At 39.4% G+C, this 19,193-nt stretch overlaps 2 protein-coding genes across 5 annotated transcripts in view; one reads left to right on the top strand and one right to left on the bottom strand.

The window, feature by feature from the left end:
• The first annotated feature begins 2,518 nt into the window (after positions 1-2,518).
• Positions 2,519-19,193, top strand: part of NEMF (nuclear export mediator factor) — a 56,423-nt gene continuing 39,748 nt past the window's right edge. For all 4 annotated transcript variants that reach the window (XR_009051482.1, XR_009051481.1, XM_057723767.1 and 1 more), the window contains exons 1-7: positions 2,519-3,632; positions 4,486-4,554; positions 4,675-4,777; positions 7,762-7,887; positions 16,392-16,540; positions 17,818-17,885; positions 18,886-18,972. Coding sequence is in view for 2 of the 4 variants with exons in the window: in XM_057723767.1 (XP_057579750.1) it covers positions 3,574-3,632; positions 4,486-4,554; positions 4,675-4,777; positions 7,762-7,887; positions 16,392-16,540; positions 17,818-17,885; positions 18,886-18,972 (661 nt within the window). In the remaining 2 variants the exon portion in view is untranslated. The remainder of the gene's footprint in view (positions 3,633-4,485; positions 4,555-4,674; positions 4,778-7,761; positions 7,888-16,391; positions 16,541-17,817; positions 17,886-18,885; positions 18,973-19,193) is intronic.
• Positions 13,608-19,193, bottom strand: part of KLHDC2 (kelch domain containing 2) — a 52,827-nt gene continuing 47,241 nt past the window's right edge. The window contains exon 17 of the mRNA XM_057723768.1: positions 13,608-14,014. Coding sequence (XP_057579751.1) covers positions 13,923-14,014 — 92 coding nt within the window. The 3' untranslated portion in view covers positions 13,608-13,922. The remainder of the gene's footprint in view (positions 14,015-19,193) is intronic.

The following is a 19,193-nucleotide window of genomic DNA, read 5'->3' as shown; positions in this document are numbered from 1 at the left end:
TGTTCATTCCAATTATGCATTCCAGCACTGGGGAAATCCTCACAGGATGCGTTTGCAGACCCACTGGGCCCACTGTGAGACAGACCTGAGCTAAAACTCCATTGACCACCTGACCTCCATAAGTCCCTACTCTGACTGGACCACAGCGATGTTTTGAGTCTCCTGGAATTAGTGTTAGTTCAGAGCCAGTGTCCAGTAGTTCCCCCCAAAGCCTGACCATTTCCTTTTCCCCAACGCACAATTACCCAGGTAAAAGGCCACAGATCCCTTCGGGGAAGTCTGGTCTGGGAGAAAGATTAACAGCATGCATTTTGGGCAATGTCCTTCCTCAAGGGGACCCAGATTTCCTTTCATACGAAGGGTTCTGGGTCTGTAAACTGGCTCAAGTCTGGGAATTGATTAAAAGACTATGACTCTATTTTTATCATTTTTGTTCACTTGAGCTACAACTCTCTTGCTGAAGCTGTTAGTTAGCTTCCCGATCATTTTGCTCCCAGGAACACCGTGGTCAAATAGCCAACACCATCAGTCTCCACGAGTCAGGCTAGTCTGATCGCTGCTTTGACTCTGCTGGCCACTCTGGTAACCACACCCACCTGGCCTCTGGCCATGGGGTGCTGCCATTGGACTCTGCCACTCAGGCTCCAATCACTCCCCTTGCATTTAGGTTTCCCAAGTGAGTGGCAGCAGTGCCCACCGTGAGTTCTGGCCTACAGAGAAACATGATCACGTTGCTCTTCGAGGGTGCCAAGGAGCCCCTCACAAATGTATTTCTCAGTGTTGTGGGGAAAGGAGTGTCCTCTGGGCCAGGGTGGGCACCCCAAAATGTGCCCCAATGGCATACTGACTATCTTGAAGTTAATTAAGAAATGGCCAACACAAAAGAGATACTCTCACCCTCCTTTTCTTTCCCTGAAAGCAGGAAATACTCTCTCATGTAAAAGGTGCAGTCCCTGCATCTGGAGGTAGAAGGATACCCTTATCGCCAGAGATAGGGAATTCAGGTTGAGAAGCCTATGTAAAGGAACTTTGTTACTTCTTTAATTTACTACCCAAGCCCATATTCTGTTTAGATTCTTCAGTAATTGAGCACCCAAAACTTAAGTTTTTTTCTCCTGTCAATTCCTTACAAATTTATTTATTTGTCTAAAAGTATAAAAGCTGCCTGCTTTGGCCCCTTCTCAGGTCCCATTTTTAAGAGACCTCCATGTGCATTAATTAAAATTTGTTTTTTTTTTCTCCTGTTAATTTGTCCAGCATCAATTTTATTATTAGTCCAGCCACAAGAACTCAAAAGGGATAGAAGGGGAGATTTTCCCCTACCCACACTACACATCAAATATTTCCATGAGTTGAGTGGAAAGCAAAATTAATGAATTATATCTTATTCTGAGTGAAACTATATTGGTTCCTAACGATTACCACTTTATCTTCTAGAAATCAGTAAACTTCTAAGTATGGGCTGCAGGCCCCTTTCATCCTGACAGTTACAAATGCAGATACCTTGAGCCAAAGAGAACGAATGATTCAAAATCTCTGGGTGTGGTGTCCAGGAATTTGCTTTGATTAGCTCCACAGTAATCAGTGAATCACACTAAAACTTGAGAATCACAGCTCTAGGTGCCCATAAGTCATCCATTAATAATCACCTCTAAATCTTTGGCTGGGAAAAACAGTGGCATCTGTTTGTGATTTCAGATATTCACCTTTATCTTCTCTTTGAAAACTGGATGATGACTTGCCCATTTCCTGTTGCCTCTTATTTTCCCCACAAGTCCTTAAGTATCCCTGGTTCAGAATTTTTTCCAAGTAGAGAAATGATCCCAAAGCCCAGAAATGATAGAATTCAATAGTAAATGATACAGTTTCTTTATAACTTTTACACTTATCTTCATCTCCTCCTCCCCCTTATGTATTTACTTGCATTTTCCTTCTGATGCTCACTTTCCTGGACAAAGCAGTAGCAATGTATGGGTTAGTCGAGTGGCTGACGGTCTCACGTATAACTTCAATTAGTATCCTGCTCCTATCTCATGGGTCTAGGGCCCTAAAGTGGGAGTTTTGCTATAAAGTATTTCAGTTTTCCTTTATAAAGAAGAATCTGTCCCTTTCAATGTGGAGTTTATACATGGGTTGCTTTTATGCAAAACATTTAGGCATTATTTGGGGAATGCCTTCAGAGCCAACATAAGAACCTTAGCATTGTTTATGTGCAGTTGGACCTCTCGCTTTTACTGTTTGCACTAGAGTCGACTTGGTTCCCAGTCTTTTCTAAACCCTCCGAATGGTTTATTCCGTATTTTTAACCATTCTGCATGATTTACTGTGCCCTACGACGCAGTAATGCTGCTCTGTACGTGCTACAGTCGTCTCTTTACAATTCTCGGCTTCTTCTGATATGGCAACGGAGCCCTTTTCCCTTAGAGTCGCCTTCTGCTGGTGGGAGTTCTGCTTGTCACCACGCGCAGCCCGCAGACTCTAGACTCCTGCTAGGTCGGGACTCACCGCCGGGCGCGGTGGCGCGCGCCTGTAGTCCCAGCTACTCGGGAGGCTGAGGCAGGAGGATCGCTTGAGCCCAGGAGTTCTGGGCTGCAGTGCGCTATGCCGATCGGGTGTCCGCACTAAGTTCGGCATCAATATGGTGACCCCCCGGGAGCGGGGGACCACCAGGTTGCCTAAGGAGGGGTGAACCGGCCCAGGTCGGAGACGGAGCAGGTCAAAACTCCCGTGCTGATCAGTAGTGGGATCGCGCCTGTGAATAGCCACTGCACTCCAGCCTGGGCAACATAGCGAGACCCCGTCTCTTTTGGGTTCCTGACTTACAGCGGGCTTTCTTCCCGGGCTACATCCTTGGACGACTGATTTCCCACGGCATCGTGTGTGCCTTTGGCGGGGCAATCTTGTCTTATTTGTATTTTTCATCTAACGTCACCATGATCGAGCGAAACAGCTCTTCAGGCTGCCGAGCATTTACGGAGCGCCTGTTGCATACCAGGCACTGTGCTGAGCCGAGGGCAGCCCCATGCCTAGATTGGAGGAGAATCCCACAGCACGCGGCAAAGTGCCCTTCGGAGAGCGGGACTTCTCAGCACAGGCACTCCCTTCGCAGGGCTGGTTTGCCTTGATCGCCGCGGGTCCCTGCAGCGCGCGTGAAGCGGTCCGGCCGGTGAGACCGCCGCGCCGCGCGGGTCCGGGGGAGCCCCCGCGGGGGGACCCGCCCCGCGCGCGTCCCTAGATCGCTGCGACCAGCAGGGGTCCCTCCGGAGGCGGGCTCGAGTCCCGACACGCAGGGGAGCCAAGGAGCCCGACTGGTCCGTAAGCGCTCCAGGAGGGAGTGCCGTTTCAAGAGAATAGAGTGGATCCCTTTCGACTGGTTTGGGTGCAACGCAGGGCGAGCGGACGGCGACTCGACAGCCGAACACCGCACCGGAGCGGCGCCACGACGTTCGCTTCGAGGCCTGTTGGGCCTTCCGCGCGGCCGTAGCTCCGCCGAGCGCGCCTGCGCGTGAGCGGTGCGGCGTCGAGCGCGGCCGGCCGCGGGAGCGCCTGCGGCGGAGGCCCGCGCGCCGCGCCATGAAGACCCGCTTCAGCACCGTGGACCTGCGCGCCGTGCTCGCGGAGCTGAACGCCAGGTGCGGTGCGGCGGGGGGCCGGGCGCGCGCGGGCGGTGCGGGAGGCCGAGGCCAGGGCGCCGCCGCGGGAACACGGGCGGCCCGGCGTCTCGCCGTGGCGCCCCCGGGGCTGCTCCGCCGTGGCCCCGGCCGGGCCCGAGTGCGCGAGCGCGTGGCGGCTCTCCGTGGCCCTCGGGGTGCCGGGCCGGGGTGGGGGGGGCCCGGCAGCCGCGCGCCCCGCTCTCGTGGGCTGCGGGTCTCGCGTCCGGCCTTGGCGGGGCTCTCGCCTCGTCGGCCTGAGTCGCCCGGGTCGGGCCGCGAACGTTTCGTGAGAGCCGAGACGCCCGGTGGACGCCGGGTGGACGCCGGGCCGCCAGGCAGTGGTGTGCCCCAGGGGTTTCCAGGCCGGGAGCTCGGTTCGTCGGACGCTCCTCCTCGGCCCGAAGGGAGGCAGCATCGCCGCTGCAGCCGGAGGTCGCCGCTGTGGCCCGAGGTGCGCGCGCGCTAGCCTGGTGTCTGCGATTCAGCTCCGTGAGCTTTGCCGTGTTTTCCAGGGCCTCGTTCGCGTATTTTTTTTTTTTTTTTAATCAGGTGGGTTAGGTTTTACTGTAATTGAATGTTGTTAAAAAGACTCACGGCATCGTGTGGTGCCCCTAGAGCTGACCTACCACGTCTGCTCTTGAACGGTTAACACTCACGCTTTGGGCTGAATGTCTGATGGCCTTCAGAGGCTGCACGCTGGTTTGACCCTCAGCTTTGGGGTCGGAGAGTCCCTGTTTCCCCGGCCCCGCTGCCGCCTACGGCTTTAAATGGTGTGAAGTTTTATGTTTCAAATGATAGTATGATGTGTCGCATGTTTCCTTTCTCTTTGCAGCTTGCTAGGAATGAGAGTCAACAATGTTTACGACGTGGATAATAAGACGTATCTTATTCGTCTTCAAAAGTAAGAGCATTTTATAGGCTTGTTTTCTCTTTTGTGTAACTAAATATGAGTTTGTTTTTTTTTAACCTGAGTTAGTGCTGGCAACGCCCTGAATGTTTTTTTGACTTTTTTCTGCTACAGACCAGACTTTAAAGCTACACTTTTACTTGAATCTGGCATACGAATTCACACGACAGAATTTGAGTGGCCTAAGAATATGATGCCGTCTAGTTTTGCCATGAAGGTAAATTTTAAGTTATACTTGAAGCTAAATTTTAAGGCCCTGAGGTTGGTCACTGATAACTGAAGTTATAAGCTGGTTTTTCTTCACTGTTATAAATAAAATAAAGTTAGTGTACTTGACAGATATTGGATGAATAAAGGCGATGTTTATTATTAACTTCTCCCTTTACCCTTCACACCACTTTGTGTTCCAGATCTTTCTGTTCCCGCAGTTACTGTTCTAATTCAAGTTTTTATAATGCTGGACATTATAGTCTTTAACTCTACTAGACTTCTCACTATCAAAACAATTCTGTATTACACCAACATTGATTTTTGTAAAGCATCATTTTCATTAGTTATCCCACCTTTTATGATCCTATAATTTGTGAATCCATATCCTATACCCTAGCATTCTTGGCTTTCTGTGATCTGCCCTTCTTCCTCCTTCCCTGCCCTTGTCTTCCACGGCTCACTTTTCAGCTACCAACCTGTATTTTGTTGGAGTACTCAAGGACATTAATATGCTACCAACTGTATCTTTTTTCTTTTCACTTCTCTCTTTATTTTTGTTTTTACTGTTAAAACTGAAATCTTGCATTTGTGGATGTATTACCCATTCGCTTATTGACATAAAACATACACTGAAAGCTCATGATACAGAGAAAAGACATGAGTCAGATATACCTAACTTTGAATTAATGGTTTTGCTGCTGGATAATTTCATAACCTGGAAGTTTTACTTAAGCTCTTGGAACTTGTTTCTTTAAATGTAAAATGTAGATAATGCCTCCCTCATGGGGTTATTGGTGAGGATTAATTGAAGTTACACGTAAAGCACCTAACACAATGCCTGACACATAATAGGGCTCCATATGTATTAATTTCCTTCTTCCTCTCCTCCTCACTTTCCTTCAGAAATTTATTTGTTTTGGCATTGTGTTATTTCATTAGAGGCTTTACAGAGAAGATCCTTATCCCCAGCAACTTAGAATCTGTTTTGGATTACACGTTAGGTAAGTGTTTCCCAAATCACAAGGCCTATCTCAAAATTATCAAAGTTTTAAAAGTTTATTTAATAGTAACCCAAAATGGTTCTTTTGGGGATTGTCCTTAATAATAATGACACTTTGTATAGCACTTTTCAAAGAATAATACATACTTCATTTAAGTTGTTTAATAACTCAGTGGATATGAAGAACAAATATTGTTTCAGTTTTACAGATGATATAACAGATAATAAAATATACGATACTGGGATTGTGTAAACATCCCCAAATCAGGCTACATCAATAGGAGGTCAGACATTCAAAAAAAAAAACAAAACACAACTTAGCGTTTTATGAGTTAGGTGTGCAGGTCAATCTGCCTGTGTATAAAAATCCCCTCCAATGGAGCAGACAGTGTTAAGTACTTTACAAGGAACTGTAGAGCTGTTACTGTTGTATGTCACAGGCAGGGCCATGCTTACTATGGGGTAAATCACTGGGATTATTCCTGATTCTCACATTTGGGGGTGCCAGCTATAGCTCTGTGGCACTGACAGAGCTTGTCTTCAGCAAGTTGCTGGTAGGGAAATAGAGAAAAGCAAGTTTTCCACATGTATTACATGTCCATCTACACTCACGGTAATTTTCCCTTTTCTGCCATTCTGTGGTGTGGACTTCTTTTTCATTCAAGGATGCCTTTTACCTTCATTTTAACTGTATTTTCCTCAAATAAAAATATTACTGGGGGAATTGATTATAATTTTCACCTGGGGATTTAAATGTAGCCCTGAATGTAGGTCACTGTTTAAATCAAAATTAATATAGGCCACTTTAAAGTGAGAACTGTTGAATTTAGCAGGGGGAGATTATTTATTCTATGAAGGTTGAAAAGTCTTATATCTGCCTGAATATATGTGAGTATATAATTCTGCCTGAATACATAAAATGAGAATTTTAGTCAGTTTGAACTATAGATCTGGAGAAGAATGCTTCTTAGTTATGAAAGAATTGGCATTAATGTGAAGAGTGACCCTGTATATTTCTTCCTCTTTTTTTTTTTTTTTTTTTTTTAAGGTGGTGTTTGATTAACTTCTCTGTAAAATTTGTCTTGGATTTGAGTTTTGAAGAAAAGAAAGCATTCTTTCTTTCTGGTCTTGACTAAGGACTCTTTCAAATTCAAAAATTAGAAACAATTGTAAAAAATTTTTTTTAGGAGCTACAGCATATTCTTGTTTCTGGTCCATGTCATGCTTAAATATTTGTACTAAAGGATAGTGCATTTAATATAAATAGCTTTACCAGGTAAATTGTCTTTGGGTTTAACACGTTAATTTTGTTTTAATTGCTAGTAAGAACAAGAACATTCTGACTAGGGACAGGAGGAATGGGATTTGATGACGGCTAGGAATTACTGCATTTGGATTTGAGCTAGGTTGTTCAAAAGCTTGGAGGTCATACCAGAAAAATTCCGTTTGGCTTTTATTAATAAAGTTTATGGGATTAGAAGGTAATTGGTTATAAGCTGGAGCACTAATTTATAGAATTCCAGTAAGCTCCTGGTTCAGAATTTGTATTTGAAATGAAAGACCAGTGGAAACCACTAATTAATCTTGAACACAAACACATGAAAGGAAATTTGGGATACTTAAAAAATTTGAGTAGAAAGAAGCTTAAAAAAATGATTATAGCTTTGTGTGAGGTCATCAGGACAAGAACAGTGATTTATTTAGCAGCGGTATAAAACAAAGTAAATTTTGTTATAGGTCTCTTTTTGTCTACTTAAAAATTGAATATAAAATACTGTTTCAGAGTTAGCAATCAGAGTTGTCTGAAATAAAATGTTTCCTCTGATTATCATTCTCTACGTTTTAATTTTTTGACTATATACTGTTTTTTTCTGCTGTCTTAAGATGTTATTCCTGATGGAAATGAAAAGAAGCTTACTTATAAACCAATATCGAATGACTAGGAGTTCACTTTTACTATATAAATGCCTTTTTTTCCTCTTTCTTGCTAGTGCCGAAAACATTTGAAGAGTCGGAGATTAGTCAGTGCAAAACAGCTTGGTGTGGATAGAATTGTAGATTTTCAGTTTGGAAGTGATGAAGCTGCTTATCACTTAATCATTGAGCTCTATGACAGGGTAAGTTAAATTTGGGGGATGGGGTGAGGAGAATTCATTATATTGTTAATTATTCATGTGATAGGATCTTAGTTCCCTGACCAGGGATTGAACCTGTGCTCCCTTGCAGTGGAAGCGCAGAGTCTTAACCACTGGACCACCAGGGAAGTCCCTCAAATGCTATTTTAAATGGCTACGGTCTGCCAAATTCTGGCCTCTAGATAAAATGGAGATTAGTCAAAGGCCATTGATACACTAGGATAATAAAGTACAACACAAGTAAAATGTAATTTTCCATTAATCTCCATGTACCTGCAGCAAAATAAATTCCATTTGCATCAAAAATATAAATATAAAAAGTAAAACCATAGAAGCACTAGGTGAAAATATGGATTAAGATAGATGAATTTGGGATGAAAAAGATATTTAGGCCTAACAGTGAAAACAAATATTGATAGATATGACTAGTTAATTTTAAAACTGCATAAGGCAGTTTAAAAACTGTGTAAAGCAGAAAATACCGTGAACTATTGATACATATGTCAAAAGTGAAAAATTGGGAAAAAATATTTTAACTTGTATGGTAAATAAAATGTTCATAATCCTATTGTGTAGTTTTCATGAACCATTCAAGTGGAAAAGTAGGTAAAGTGCTTAGTTATACAGTTCAAAAAAGAATAATACAAATGGCTTATGAAAGCATGAATACATGTATACATTCACAGATTACTGACAGATAAAAATGATACTTTTCTTCCTCCTCCTCTTCTTTCTCTGTCAATATATAAATGATTTGGAAAGTTTGACAATAACCAGTATTATCAAGAATGTACAGAGAGTTTCCTGGTGGCCTGGTGGTTAGGATACTGGGCTTCCCCCCCCCATGGCCTGTGTTCAATCCCTGGTAGGGAACCGCGATCCTGCAAGCTGTGTGGCGCCGCCAAAAAAAAAAAAGAGAGAATTAAAAAAAAAAAAAAAGGATGTACACGAACAAGGGCAGATTAGAACATTATTTTTGGAAGATTGTTTGACAGTATATAACATGATTTTTAAAGTTTATGTGCATAACCTTTGACCCAGGAATTCCATTTCTAGAAATTTATCATAAGAAATGTTTGAGGCAAGTGCTCAGGAAGGACCATACCAAGGATATTGTTTGTTTGTTTGTTTTTAATCTTTATTGGAGTATAATTGCTTTACAGTATTGTGTCAGTTTCTGCTGTACAACAAAGTGAATCAGCCCATGTATACATATATCCCCATATCCCCTCCCTCTTGAGCCTCCCTCCCTGCCTCCCTATCCCACCCCTTTAGGTCATCACAAAGCATCAAGCTGATCTCCCTGTGCTCTGTAGTAGCTTCCCACTAGGCATCTCTTTTACATTTGGTAGTGTGTATATGTCGATGCTACTCTCTCACTACTTCCCAGCTTCCCCTCCCCCCGGTGTCCTCAAGTCCAAGGATATTCTTTTTAGTGTTTATAATAGTTAAAACTTGGAAGGAACATAAATGTCTTTGTTATTTTGTTGTTTTTTGCTTTTTCTCCATTTCTCTGTGATTGTCACCTCTTAAATGTTCCCATTTATTTCTTGCATGAGTCACTTGGGCTGGATTTACCACAGCTCTTGGGTGGAAATTGGTCCCTAGTTGTTCCTCATATGTGAAACTTTTCTAGCTAGATTCCAAGCAACTCCAGTATTCAAAGCTAAATTTCTCTGAATAAGAGATTGGTTAAATAATTAAGGGAGACCCAAATAATAGAATACTGTGTAATTTTTAAAAACAATATTGAGCGTTTTTTTTCTTTCTAATGAATGTTTGTACAACATGCTGTTAATCATTCTAAGGTTTTTGTTGGGTATGTGACATATGTCATAAGTGTGCACTTCGGTGAGCTGTCACTAGTGGACACACCAGTACTAGTTGTGGACCTGGATGTGGGACGGGGGCAGCGCGACGGCTGCTGATCCTCGCGCTTGCCTTTAACCGTGCACTTCTCTTTGCAGGGACTCCTGTACCCCTCTTTCTGCCCCCCTCCCCTGCAGGCAGCAGCGGCTATAGCTGCTGCCCTCCTGGAATCAGTTTTTGTATGTGGTCTCAGGTAGTGGTCAGTTAAAAAAATTTGTATGATAACTTTTTTAAAAGCTTTTTTGTCTTGAAATGATTATAGATTCACAGGAGGTTGCAAAGATAGAAGAGAGAGGTGTGGTGTACCTTTCACCCAGTTTCCCTCAGTTGTTACATGTTACATAATTACATTACAGTATCAAAATCAGGAAATCAGTATTGGTACAATGCATGCATATAGTTCTATGCATTTTACCACTTTTGTCGATTATGTAACCACCACTGCAATCAAGATACAGAATTCTTCCATTACCACAGAGATCTTCCTTGTGATACCCGTTTGTAGTAACACCCACCCCTCTTCCTCCCATCCTTACACCCTGGAAACTCCTAAGTTGTTCCATCTCCTTAATTTTGTCATTATAAATCAGGTCTTTAACAAAGAAGGCTGTTTCAGAACCTTGGTGAAAAAGACATACCAGATACTCTTAAATAGGAGTTAATAAACTACAGCCTGTGGCCCCTTTTTGTAAAGCCTGTGAGTTTGAGAATGGTTTTTACAATACATTTGAAAAGAGCTCTTTAAAAAGAAAGAAGAATACGCAACAGAAACTATTTGTGGCCCACAAACCCTAAAATATTTATTATGTTGCCTTTTATGGGAAGAATTTGCTGATCCCTACTCTTAAATAATAGATTCATATTGTCTGAGCCAATATTGCTTGGACAGATGCCAGACTGTATCAGGGATACCAAGTTAGGATTTTTAAGATTCTTTTTAGTCTAGAAGCAGATGCTTTCATGGAAATAGAGTGTTAACCTATGATCTAGGACAATCAGAATTGATTACACAGGACTGAATAAACTGGGGAGAATCTAATTGTGGTTATTTTTTTCAGAATATTGTTGATATTATTTTTATGATAGTTACATGATAAAGCCCTTTACCTTTCTCTGACCTGATAATTTAGTGGACTAAACTAGTGCAAATTGGAGTGATATATATTCTTTAAATGGTAGTTTGCTCTCTTTGATCCCTTAGAATTAAGGAACACATGCCTTTTACTAAGATTGTTTTATTGCCCATGACAATGTGTATATTTACATAAGATCAATAAGAATTTGTCCTTTTTACCAGGTTACAATTAGGTAAATTGATTGTGTAACTAAGGTCAAATCTAGAGTGTCACATTTGAGAATAAATCTCATTCAATTAGGTGTGAAAAGCTCACCATTAAGGAACAAAGGTTATATGTCATATGTAGAGCCAGTGTCCACAAAGCCCTCCAGAGAACCTAGTCTTGTACCTTTTCTGTGGCATATAGGATCCTGGCTGGCAGGAAGTAAATAAGGTCACTTCTTATAGATTTGTGTGACTTCAGGTAGAGAAGAATTTATTTACATTTATAAGTGTACCACAGATGAAACCAGTAGTGATTTTTTTTTCTTTTTTTGGTTTCCATAGCTTTGAGTTAGAAGCAAATAGTAATTTTTAAGCCTCTGGAATAATAGAGGCTATTGAAAATATAATTCCAAATTTTTTATGAATTCTTCAGGCAGTAGTGATTATTATGGTTTCAGTAACTGCTTGATACCATGTGGCTCTAGATTTTCTGTCTATAGTTCAAGAAGGTTTATATATGTTAGCTAACATTTCTTGCTGCATTTGTGTAAATAAATCAGTCCAAGAAACAAAGCTTCTATGTGTGTATATGTGTAATCAAGAATAATTTTAGATGTTGTGATCATGAGAGGAGACTGTTAAAAATTATCCAAAATTTGCACAGAGCCAAAAAGGATGAAATGTCATTTTAGTCTCCTGCCAGGTGTCGTCTAGCGGGCACTCCTGGGGGTTCTAGGCATGTGTATCTTTGATTTGCTATTTACTCTTGAGTAGGCTTTTTTTTTACATCTTGGTAAGGGTGGTCTTTAACTTGTAGAAAACTGGTAACAATGCAAGTAATTCTTGCTTGATAGCAGTGAAAATTAATTTCATCTAGTAGAGATTCAAACTATTTGTCCAGAGAAAAGATATCCCCAGAGGTTGCAGTTTAATTGCCCCAAATTGCCAATCTTATGCAGTCATTCTTTTCTCACCCACTTCACTTACTTCATTTCTCTTAGAACCAGTTTTGTCATCTAGTTCTCTCATTAATTAGTTAAATAACTTCTTGGCAGTTACAAAAATAGTATATTGTCTTCTGGTGACCCCTGTTTCTGTTGAAACCAGTCTCGGTCATACTGTTGCTCCTTTGAAGGTAATCTCTGCTTTTTATCTGGGTGCTTTAAAATTTTTTCTTTGTCTTTGGTTTTCAGTAGTTTTGCCATGATGTACCTAGTTGATTTTCCTTTGTAATTACCTTCTGGGGTTCATGGTGCTTCTAGAATCTGTGGGTTGGTGTTGTTCATCAGTTTGGGAAAATTCAGTCATATTTTGTTTTGATCTGTCGTCCAATTCACTAATTTTATTGCTATCAGACAAGAATCATTTGGAATCATTTGGAATTGTACTATTATCAGATTCCTCTGATGTCTGTTTTTTATAGTCTGTTGTTCTTTTAATTGTAATTACATTGTCTTGTCTCCTCACATGGCTGGTTATTTTATTGTGTGCCAGGCACTGAGTAGGAAAAGTAATAGATACAGTATAAGACCTGGAATGATGTTATCTTCCTTTAGAGGGGCTGTTGGCTTTTGACAGGTAGCTAAGAACACAAGTAATCCTAGATTACCTTACTCCAGTCAAGTACTGAATTGACCAGAAGCTGGGCCTGGGAAACCTGGAAAATTTCCAGTTCACTCCTCCTGGGATACAGCCTTTTCAGGGGTCACTATTCATAGCTGAATTCATCAGGGATAAATTCCCCTAGCCTCCACCCCCTTTACTTGACCCTGAACTCAAATTTTTATTCTCCTTAGTTGTCCTGTGAGTCTTATCAGAATTCATGCTCAGCTTCCCAGCCAGTCAGCTGCTTCTTAACTATTAGATAAATGATCCTATGGGAAAAGTAGCTCCAAGTGTGGAGCTCACCTTTCTGAGTTTTCCTCTCCAAGATTTTGATCCTATAAATGTTTACTGCATGTTTGCATTTTTTGTTTCTTAAAGGACTTGCTTTGTATTTTGTCCAGGTTTTCTTTTTCTCAGTGTGACAACAGTTAGAATTGTCTAGACTACCATTTAAGTTATAAATGTTTGTACAAGTAGTACATGAATACATTCTCAGTATATAGAGAAGTTTGTAGAATTAAAATGGAAGGTCTCATCACTCCTGGCCCAGCCAGTTCCTCATCCCAGAAGAACCACTGTTATGCTTGGTGGCCTATTTATGATCCCTTCCCCCCACCCTGCCAATTAAAAAGCAAGAGAAGGTTTTTTTCATTGGGGGGAAAATCTCTAGAATGTAACGAATTGCAGGCTGCCTTTAGTTTAAGTCAACGTGAAGTTTAAGCTTATATATCAGACATGGGCCTTTCCTTTTTTTTTTTCCTTTTTCAATTTAAACTTAGCTGTTAATGATGTAAAATTTCTTTCCATAGAATAAAAAACCTGTATCATTTTAAAAACTTGAAGATTTTTTTAATTTTATATTATTAGATTTGTAGAAAAGTTGCAAAGATAATAAAGAAAATTCCTGTGTACCCTTCACTTAGTTTCTCTTAATGTTAACATCTTACATAAACATGGTACAGTTGTCAAAACTAAGACATTCACATTGATACATTACTGCTAATTAAACTACAGACTTTATTCGGGTTTCACCAGTTTTTCTACTCATGTTCTTTTTTCTTTCCCAGGGTTCAATCCAGGATACCCCCTTGCATTAGGGCCTTTCTGTTTTGAAGGCTCTGTGCAATTGGCATGTGTACTGTCTAGGTTCCAGAGTTCCAGTTAGTGATGCGTTTGGAATATATATTCAGGATTTGTATATATGTGCTTGGGAATTTTCAGTACTCACTGTGGTATCTAAGAAAAGTATGTTGGTTGATTCTTACAGTAGATCTTGAAGATTGCTCTCTCCTCTTTTTATACCAGGGTCTGAGCTTCTAGCCTTCATGTCTGGATTTTTGATGTATGGTTTACCTAGAGTTGATCAGACCTCGGGTAAAGAGGCTATTGCTATTCAAACTCATTTAAGAAAGTCGATTTATTAATTTGTGATAAGAAGTTTCCAGTAAGAAAGACTCTGGAGAAAGTAATATTAGAAAGTGGATTATTGAGTACATCAGAGTCAAGTGCAGTATTTCCCCAAGTAAGTTCCTTGACACCACTTCCATAAGATAATAGCCTAGAAAAATGGGTCCCCTAGTCATAAAAGTCTGAAGAACTTTGAGAATAAATAAGGTAAAAAAATTTTTTTAACTCTAGGACTTACCAGTGCCTTTAATATGATAGTGTGATGTGTACATTCCCTAGAGAAGGATGTTACATAGGATTTGCAAAGTTTACTAGATTACAGAAAAAAAATTTTTTTTTTAATTGGAGTAGTGGAAGCCATCTTAACAGAATACTTTTGAGAAACCTTGGTTTAAAGAAAGCCCTTTGAGGGAAGTAACTGCCTTACTGGAATCTTCCAGATGTTCTTGATAACTGCACAATTTGATTCAACAAACATTTATTGAGCACTTTTGGTGTGGCAGGCCCTATGGCCAGGTTTGTTTTTCAAGTCACATCTTTATGAACCATATGGACTTCTATTCAAGTCTCCTTTCCTTCTCCATTTCTGTTAAATAAATGTTTAAATTTCTAAATGCATGATTTCTTTGATTTCTACTCTTTCAGCACCTAGTAACTTCAGATTATCTACAGGTATACCTCATTTTATGGAGCATTTTGCTTTATTGTGCTTCTCACATACTTGCATTTTTTACAAATTGAATGTTTGTGGCAGTTCCGCATCAAGTAATTTTTTGCTGTCAGCACCATTTTTCCAACAGCATTTGCTCACTTTATGTTTCTGTCACATTTGGATATTTCTCACAATATTTCAAACTTTTTCACTAGTATTATATTTTTATGGTAATCTGTGATCAGTGATCATATTCCTATGAACAACTCGCTGGAAGCTCAGATGATGGTTAGCAGTTCTGAGCAATAAAGCATTTATAAATTAAGGTACGTACATTGTTTTTTTTACAGTATATTATTATTTTTATATACTATATTATGCATTGTGTTATTATACATTGTATTTTACATATATTATTATACATTACAATATAGTGTAAACATAACTTTTATATGCAGTGGGAAACCAAAAAGTTCACGTGACTTGCTTTATTGCAGTATCGCTTTATTTCAGTGGTCTGGAACCAAACCTGTAATACCTTCGAGGTATGCCTGTATATCTGTGATCAAGGTGAATGGTGCCCCCATCTAGTGCACATTATCTTGCAACCTGTTATTCCTCATGAGATTGGGGTTATTCGCACCATCTTCTATGACCACCTTCTAAGTACTGGCTAAGGCATTTGTGACTGTTTGTTTTCGTGGATGCTTCTTTGTATTTTAATTATACAACAACCTGTAGCTCCACTGTCTGTAATAAATTTGGAAGGTTGTATTCTTTGGGCAGTTTTATTTTGATTAGATTTCTCCCCTCTTTTTTATTAAAAAGATTATGTAGCAATATTAAATTTTAAAAAGGTTTTTTAATCCTCACTCTTTAATAAGTATTTTAGTTTTTCCCTGTATTTGCCTTCCACTTCCCAGGATACAGGATTTTTTTGTCTTATTTTTTACTGAACATTATAAACATTTTCCCACTCTTTTTACATAGTCTTAAGTTAACAGCTTTTAAATATTTTGTCATATTGATATAATTTATTTAACAGTATCTCCAATTTTTACATCTGGCTGTTTCCAGTTTTTTCTATTGTAAATATGATGCAGTTTAAGCGTGTAGCTTTTGGTTTTATTGGGTTATTCATTAGGCCACATAACCAAGTGTGGAATTCCACGGCCAAAGGGTATAATGACCTTTATTGATTTTGCCACATAACTAATTGCTATTAAAAGACAAATTGCAGGTGAAAGTATAAATAGCTCTGTGTTTGGCTTCTGAAATATATGTTGTTTTTCTTAATAAGCCACAGTGTTTGTAGATTTGCCTGAACCAAGTGCAACATAAGTTCAACTGGTGGTCCTCAAGTTGTTAATTGATTATTCTGCTTCTAATAGTGACCTCTGCAGAACCATCAGACAGTGAGTTTAAAGTTGCTCTAGATTCCTTCATTATGCTTCAGACTTGGGATGTTTAGCTTTAGTTATTTTATTTCATAGCCTGTGCTGGGCAAGTGCAAGGAGCACTGTTCAGACGCAGCTCAAATGCTCTTTGTGTGTAACTTCATTTCTATAGCCTTGGTTGGGTTTTTAAGAGATTACATTTTCTTTCTCAGTTTTTAAGAAGATTTAAGAATGATCTGGGAAAAGCATTAAATTATATTTTATTCTGTTACAGGGGAACATTGTTCTTACAGATTATGAGTACCTAATTTTAAATATCCTAAGATTTCGAACGGATGAGTCAGATGATGTTAAATTTGCGGTTCGTGAACGCTATCCGGTTGATCATGCTAGAACTGCCGTACCTTTGCTTACCTTGGAAAGGTAACGTGTTTATTAACTCATTTCATATTGTATTATATAGTAAAATAGGTCATATGTCAGAACATGAAAGAACTGTTACGTAAAATATTTTCTTTACTTGCACAAAATAAATTCGGGCTGCTTGAACTACACAAATGTGCACTTAAATATAAGCAGTTATGCCTTATTTGGGAGTAGCAAATGCATGTTTTTTTAATCTAAGTTTTGTGTTACTTCAGATGTTTATGATTCTTGGTAAAATGAGGGAGCTCATTAGCTGTTCTGTGAGAAGACAAACGGATATCTTGGCAGAGTGCAAAAGGAGATAGGAATCCTGGTTTAGCTAAAAAATAGGAGTATGGTGGGGTAAGGGGCTGACTGTAGCTCTAGTCTTGTGGCTGGAAGGCTTTGCTGACTAATAGGCTACAGCATTGGTTTTCAAAGTTCAGAATGCATCAGAATCACCTAGAGGGCTTGGTAAAATATAGCCCCCACCCCCGCCCCTGGTTTTAAGTAGATCTGGTGTAGATCTTGGGAATTTACATTTCTAACAAGTTTGCAGGTGAGGTTGATGCTGATTTGGGGGACCACAGTGGCCCACAGTGGCCCACAGCATCCTTGAGTTCTTTTTAAGTGTGTAATTAGGTACAGCCATTTCAGGTGTTAAGATATATCACCAGGGAGTGATAACTTGGGAGGTTGGGATTGACATATATATACACTGCTATATGTAAGATAGATAACTAATAAGGACCTTCTGTGTAGCACAGGGAACTCTGCTCAATATTCTGTAATGACCTATATGGGAAAAGAATCTAAAAAAAAAAAAACCAAAAAAATGCAGTGGATATATGTATTGATATATGTGTAACTGATTCACTTTGCTGTACACCTGAAACTAACACAACATTGTGAATCAACTATACTCCAATAAAAATTTTTAAAAAAGACACTTCACAAGTCTCCACAAACTACAGTACATTTAAGTGTTGCGTAAGAACGTGTCTCTCATGCCATATATGGGTGTGCTGACAATCAGCAGGATGGCTTAGTTGAACAAGTATTGCTTTTCCTCGGAAAACTTGGTTTCAAGTCCCGGTCTGCTATTCGGGAACCTACTAACCTTAGAGAAGTTACTTTTTATGACCCATTTTTTACTTATAAAGTGAACTAACTCCTCTTATATTTTAGGGTATTTTGAAGATCAGGCGAATTGATGCATGTGAAAGTATCGTGAATATTGCTGTGAGATTTATTAAATATAAGATAGTAAGGGATGTGTCAACTTTGTTTCACAGATTGACTGAAGTAATAGCCAGTGCACCTAAGGGTGAACTACTGAAGAGAGTTCTTAACCCGTTACTTCGTGAGTAATCCTACATTGAGCAGTGAAGTGTTTGTAAGATAATATGGTTTTCAGGAATATATTTAACACATTGAAATCTAGTTCTAGTAGAAAAGTAGAAAAATTCGATAAATGTAGAAAGGGGTTAAAAATGATCTTTTGAGTAAATAAGGGTTTATTTTCAAGGAAAGAGAAATTTGTTATACTGTATGAACGCTGACCTTTATCTGTTAGATCTTTTGTTGTTGTTGTTAGATTTTATTTAAAAGCAATACAGTTACATAAACTAACCATATGTTATCTAGCACTTGAGCACTAGCTGTAGTTTTCTAAGAAATCCGTTTTGTTTTGTTTTTTTTCAGTGTAAGTGTTTTTGGTTTAGTAACCACTTAGCCTAGTTGAGTTTGTTTTGCTTTTTGTTTTTTATTGGTGAGACTCAGGGCATTCCAGGGTCTGCCAGGTACTGTTAATAACCAGGGTAAAGATCATTCAATGTACTTGAGAAAATCATCACTTATCCCTATACTAAGGAATCTGGGAAGGACATATGGGAACCCAGGTACCATTGCTAAGGGAGTTACTCTTCCTCTCCTGTGAAATTAGAATGCATTAAAAAGTTATCTTTAAAACTTTCTGTTTGTTAGTATAGCATGTATAAAATTTGTAAGTTTGGATTTTTATGTTTTTTTATTCTGTTATAATATGGTGTATTACATTAACCAGTTTTTGGATGCTAAACTAACTTTTCATTCCTGGTTTATAATCCTTTTTATATGTGGCTAAATACCATTAAATTCCTATAACTTTCGCACTGACTTCTACAATTTTATTATAGTCTCAAATTTTTATAAATACTTGAACTGTCATTTTTAATAACATTTAAAGTAAGTAAACTAATTGTTATTTTCACTGGCTACTGTTATTGAGTAGATCATTTTACATTGGTATATATGTTAGTGTTATATTTTGAATGTGAAATTTTATTGGAAAATACTACATATAATATCCTCTGCTTTTATAGCCTACGGACCAGCTCTCATTGAACACTGTCTTATAGAAAATGGGTTCTCTGGCAATGTCAAAGTGGATGAAAAATTTGAAAGTAAAGGTATGTGTGCATGCTACAAGTTTTGCCCCTTTTTATTTCATTTTTTTAAACCTGTGAAAATTATTGCTGGGAAAAGTAATAAGTGAGTGGGTAGTTTTAGACTTTAAAACATTTGACCTATGAGTATTCTATCCATATGGTATTCCTGACTTCCTACTCTAATGTGATGCTTTATCCCTGGTAACGTGCAGTTTAATCTCTTGATCTACCTTTATTACCTT

The sequence above is a fragment of the Hippopotamus amphibius genome, chromosome 2, assembly GCF_030028045.1.
Source record: "Hippopotamus amphibius kiboko isolate mHipAmp2 chromosome 2, mHipAmp2.hap2, whole genome shotgun sequence".
NCBI lineage: Eukaryota > Metazoa > Chordata > Mammalia > Artiodactyla > Hippopotamidae > Hippopotamus > Hippopotamus amphibius.
Note: the sequence above shows the minus strand (reverse complement) of the source record. Positions and strands in the feature narration are given on the sequence as shown.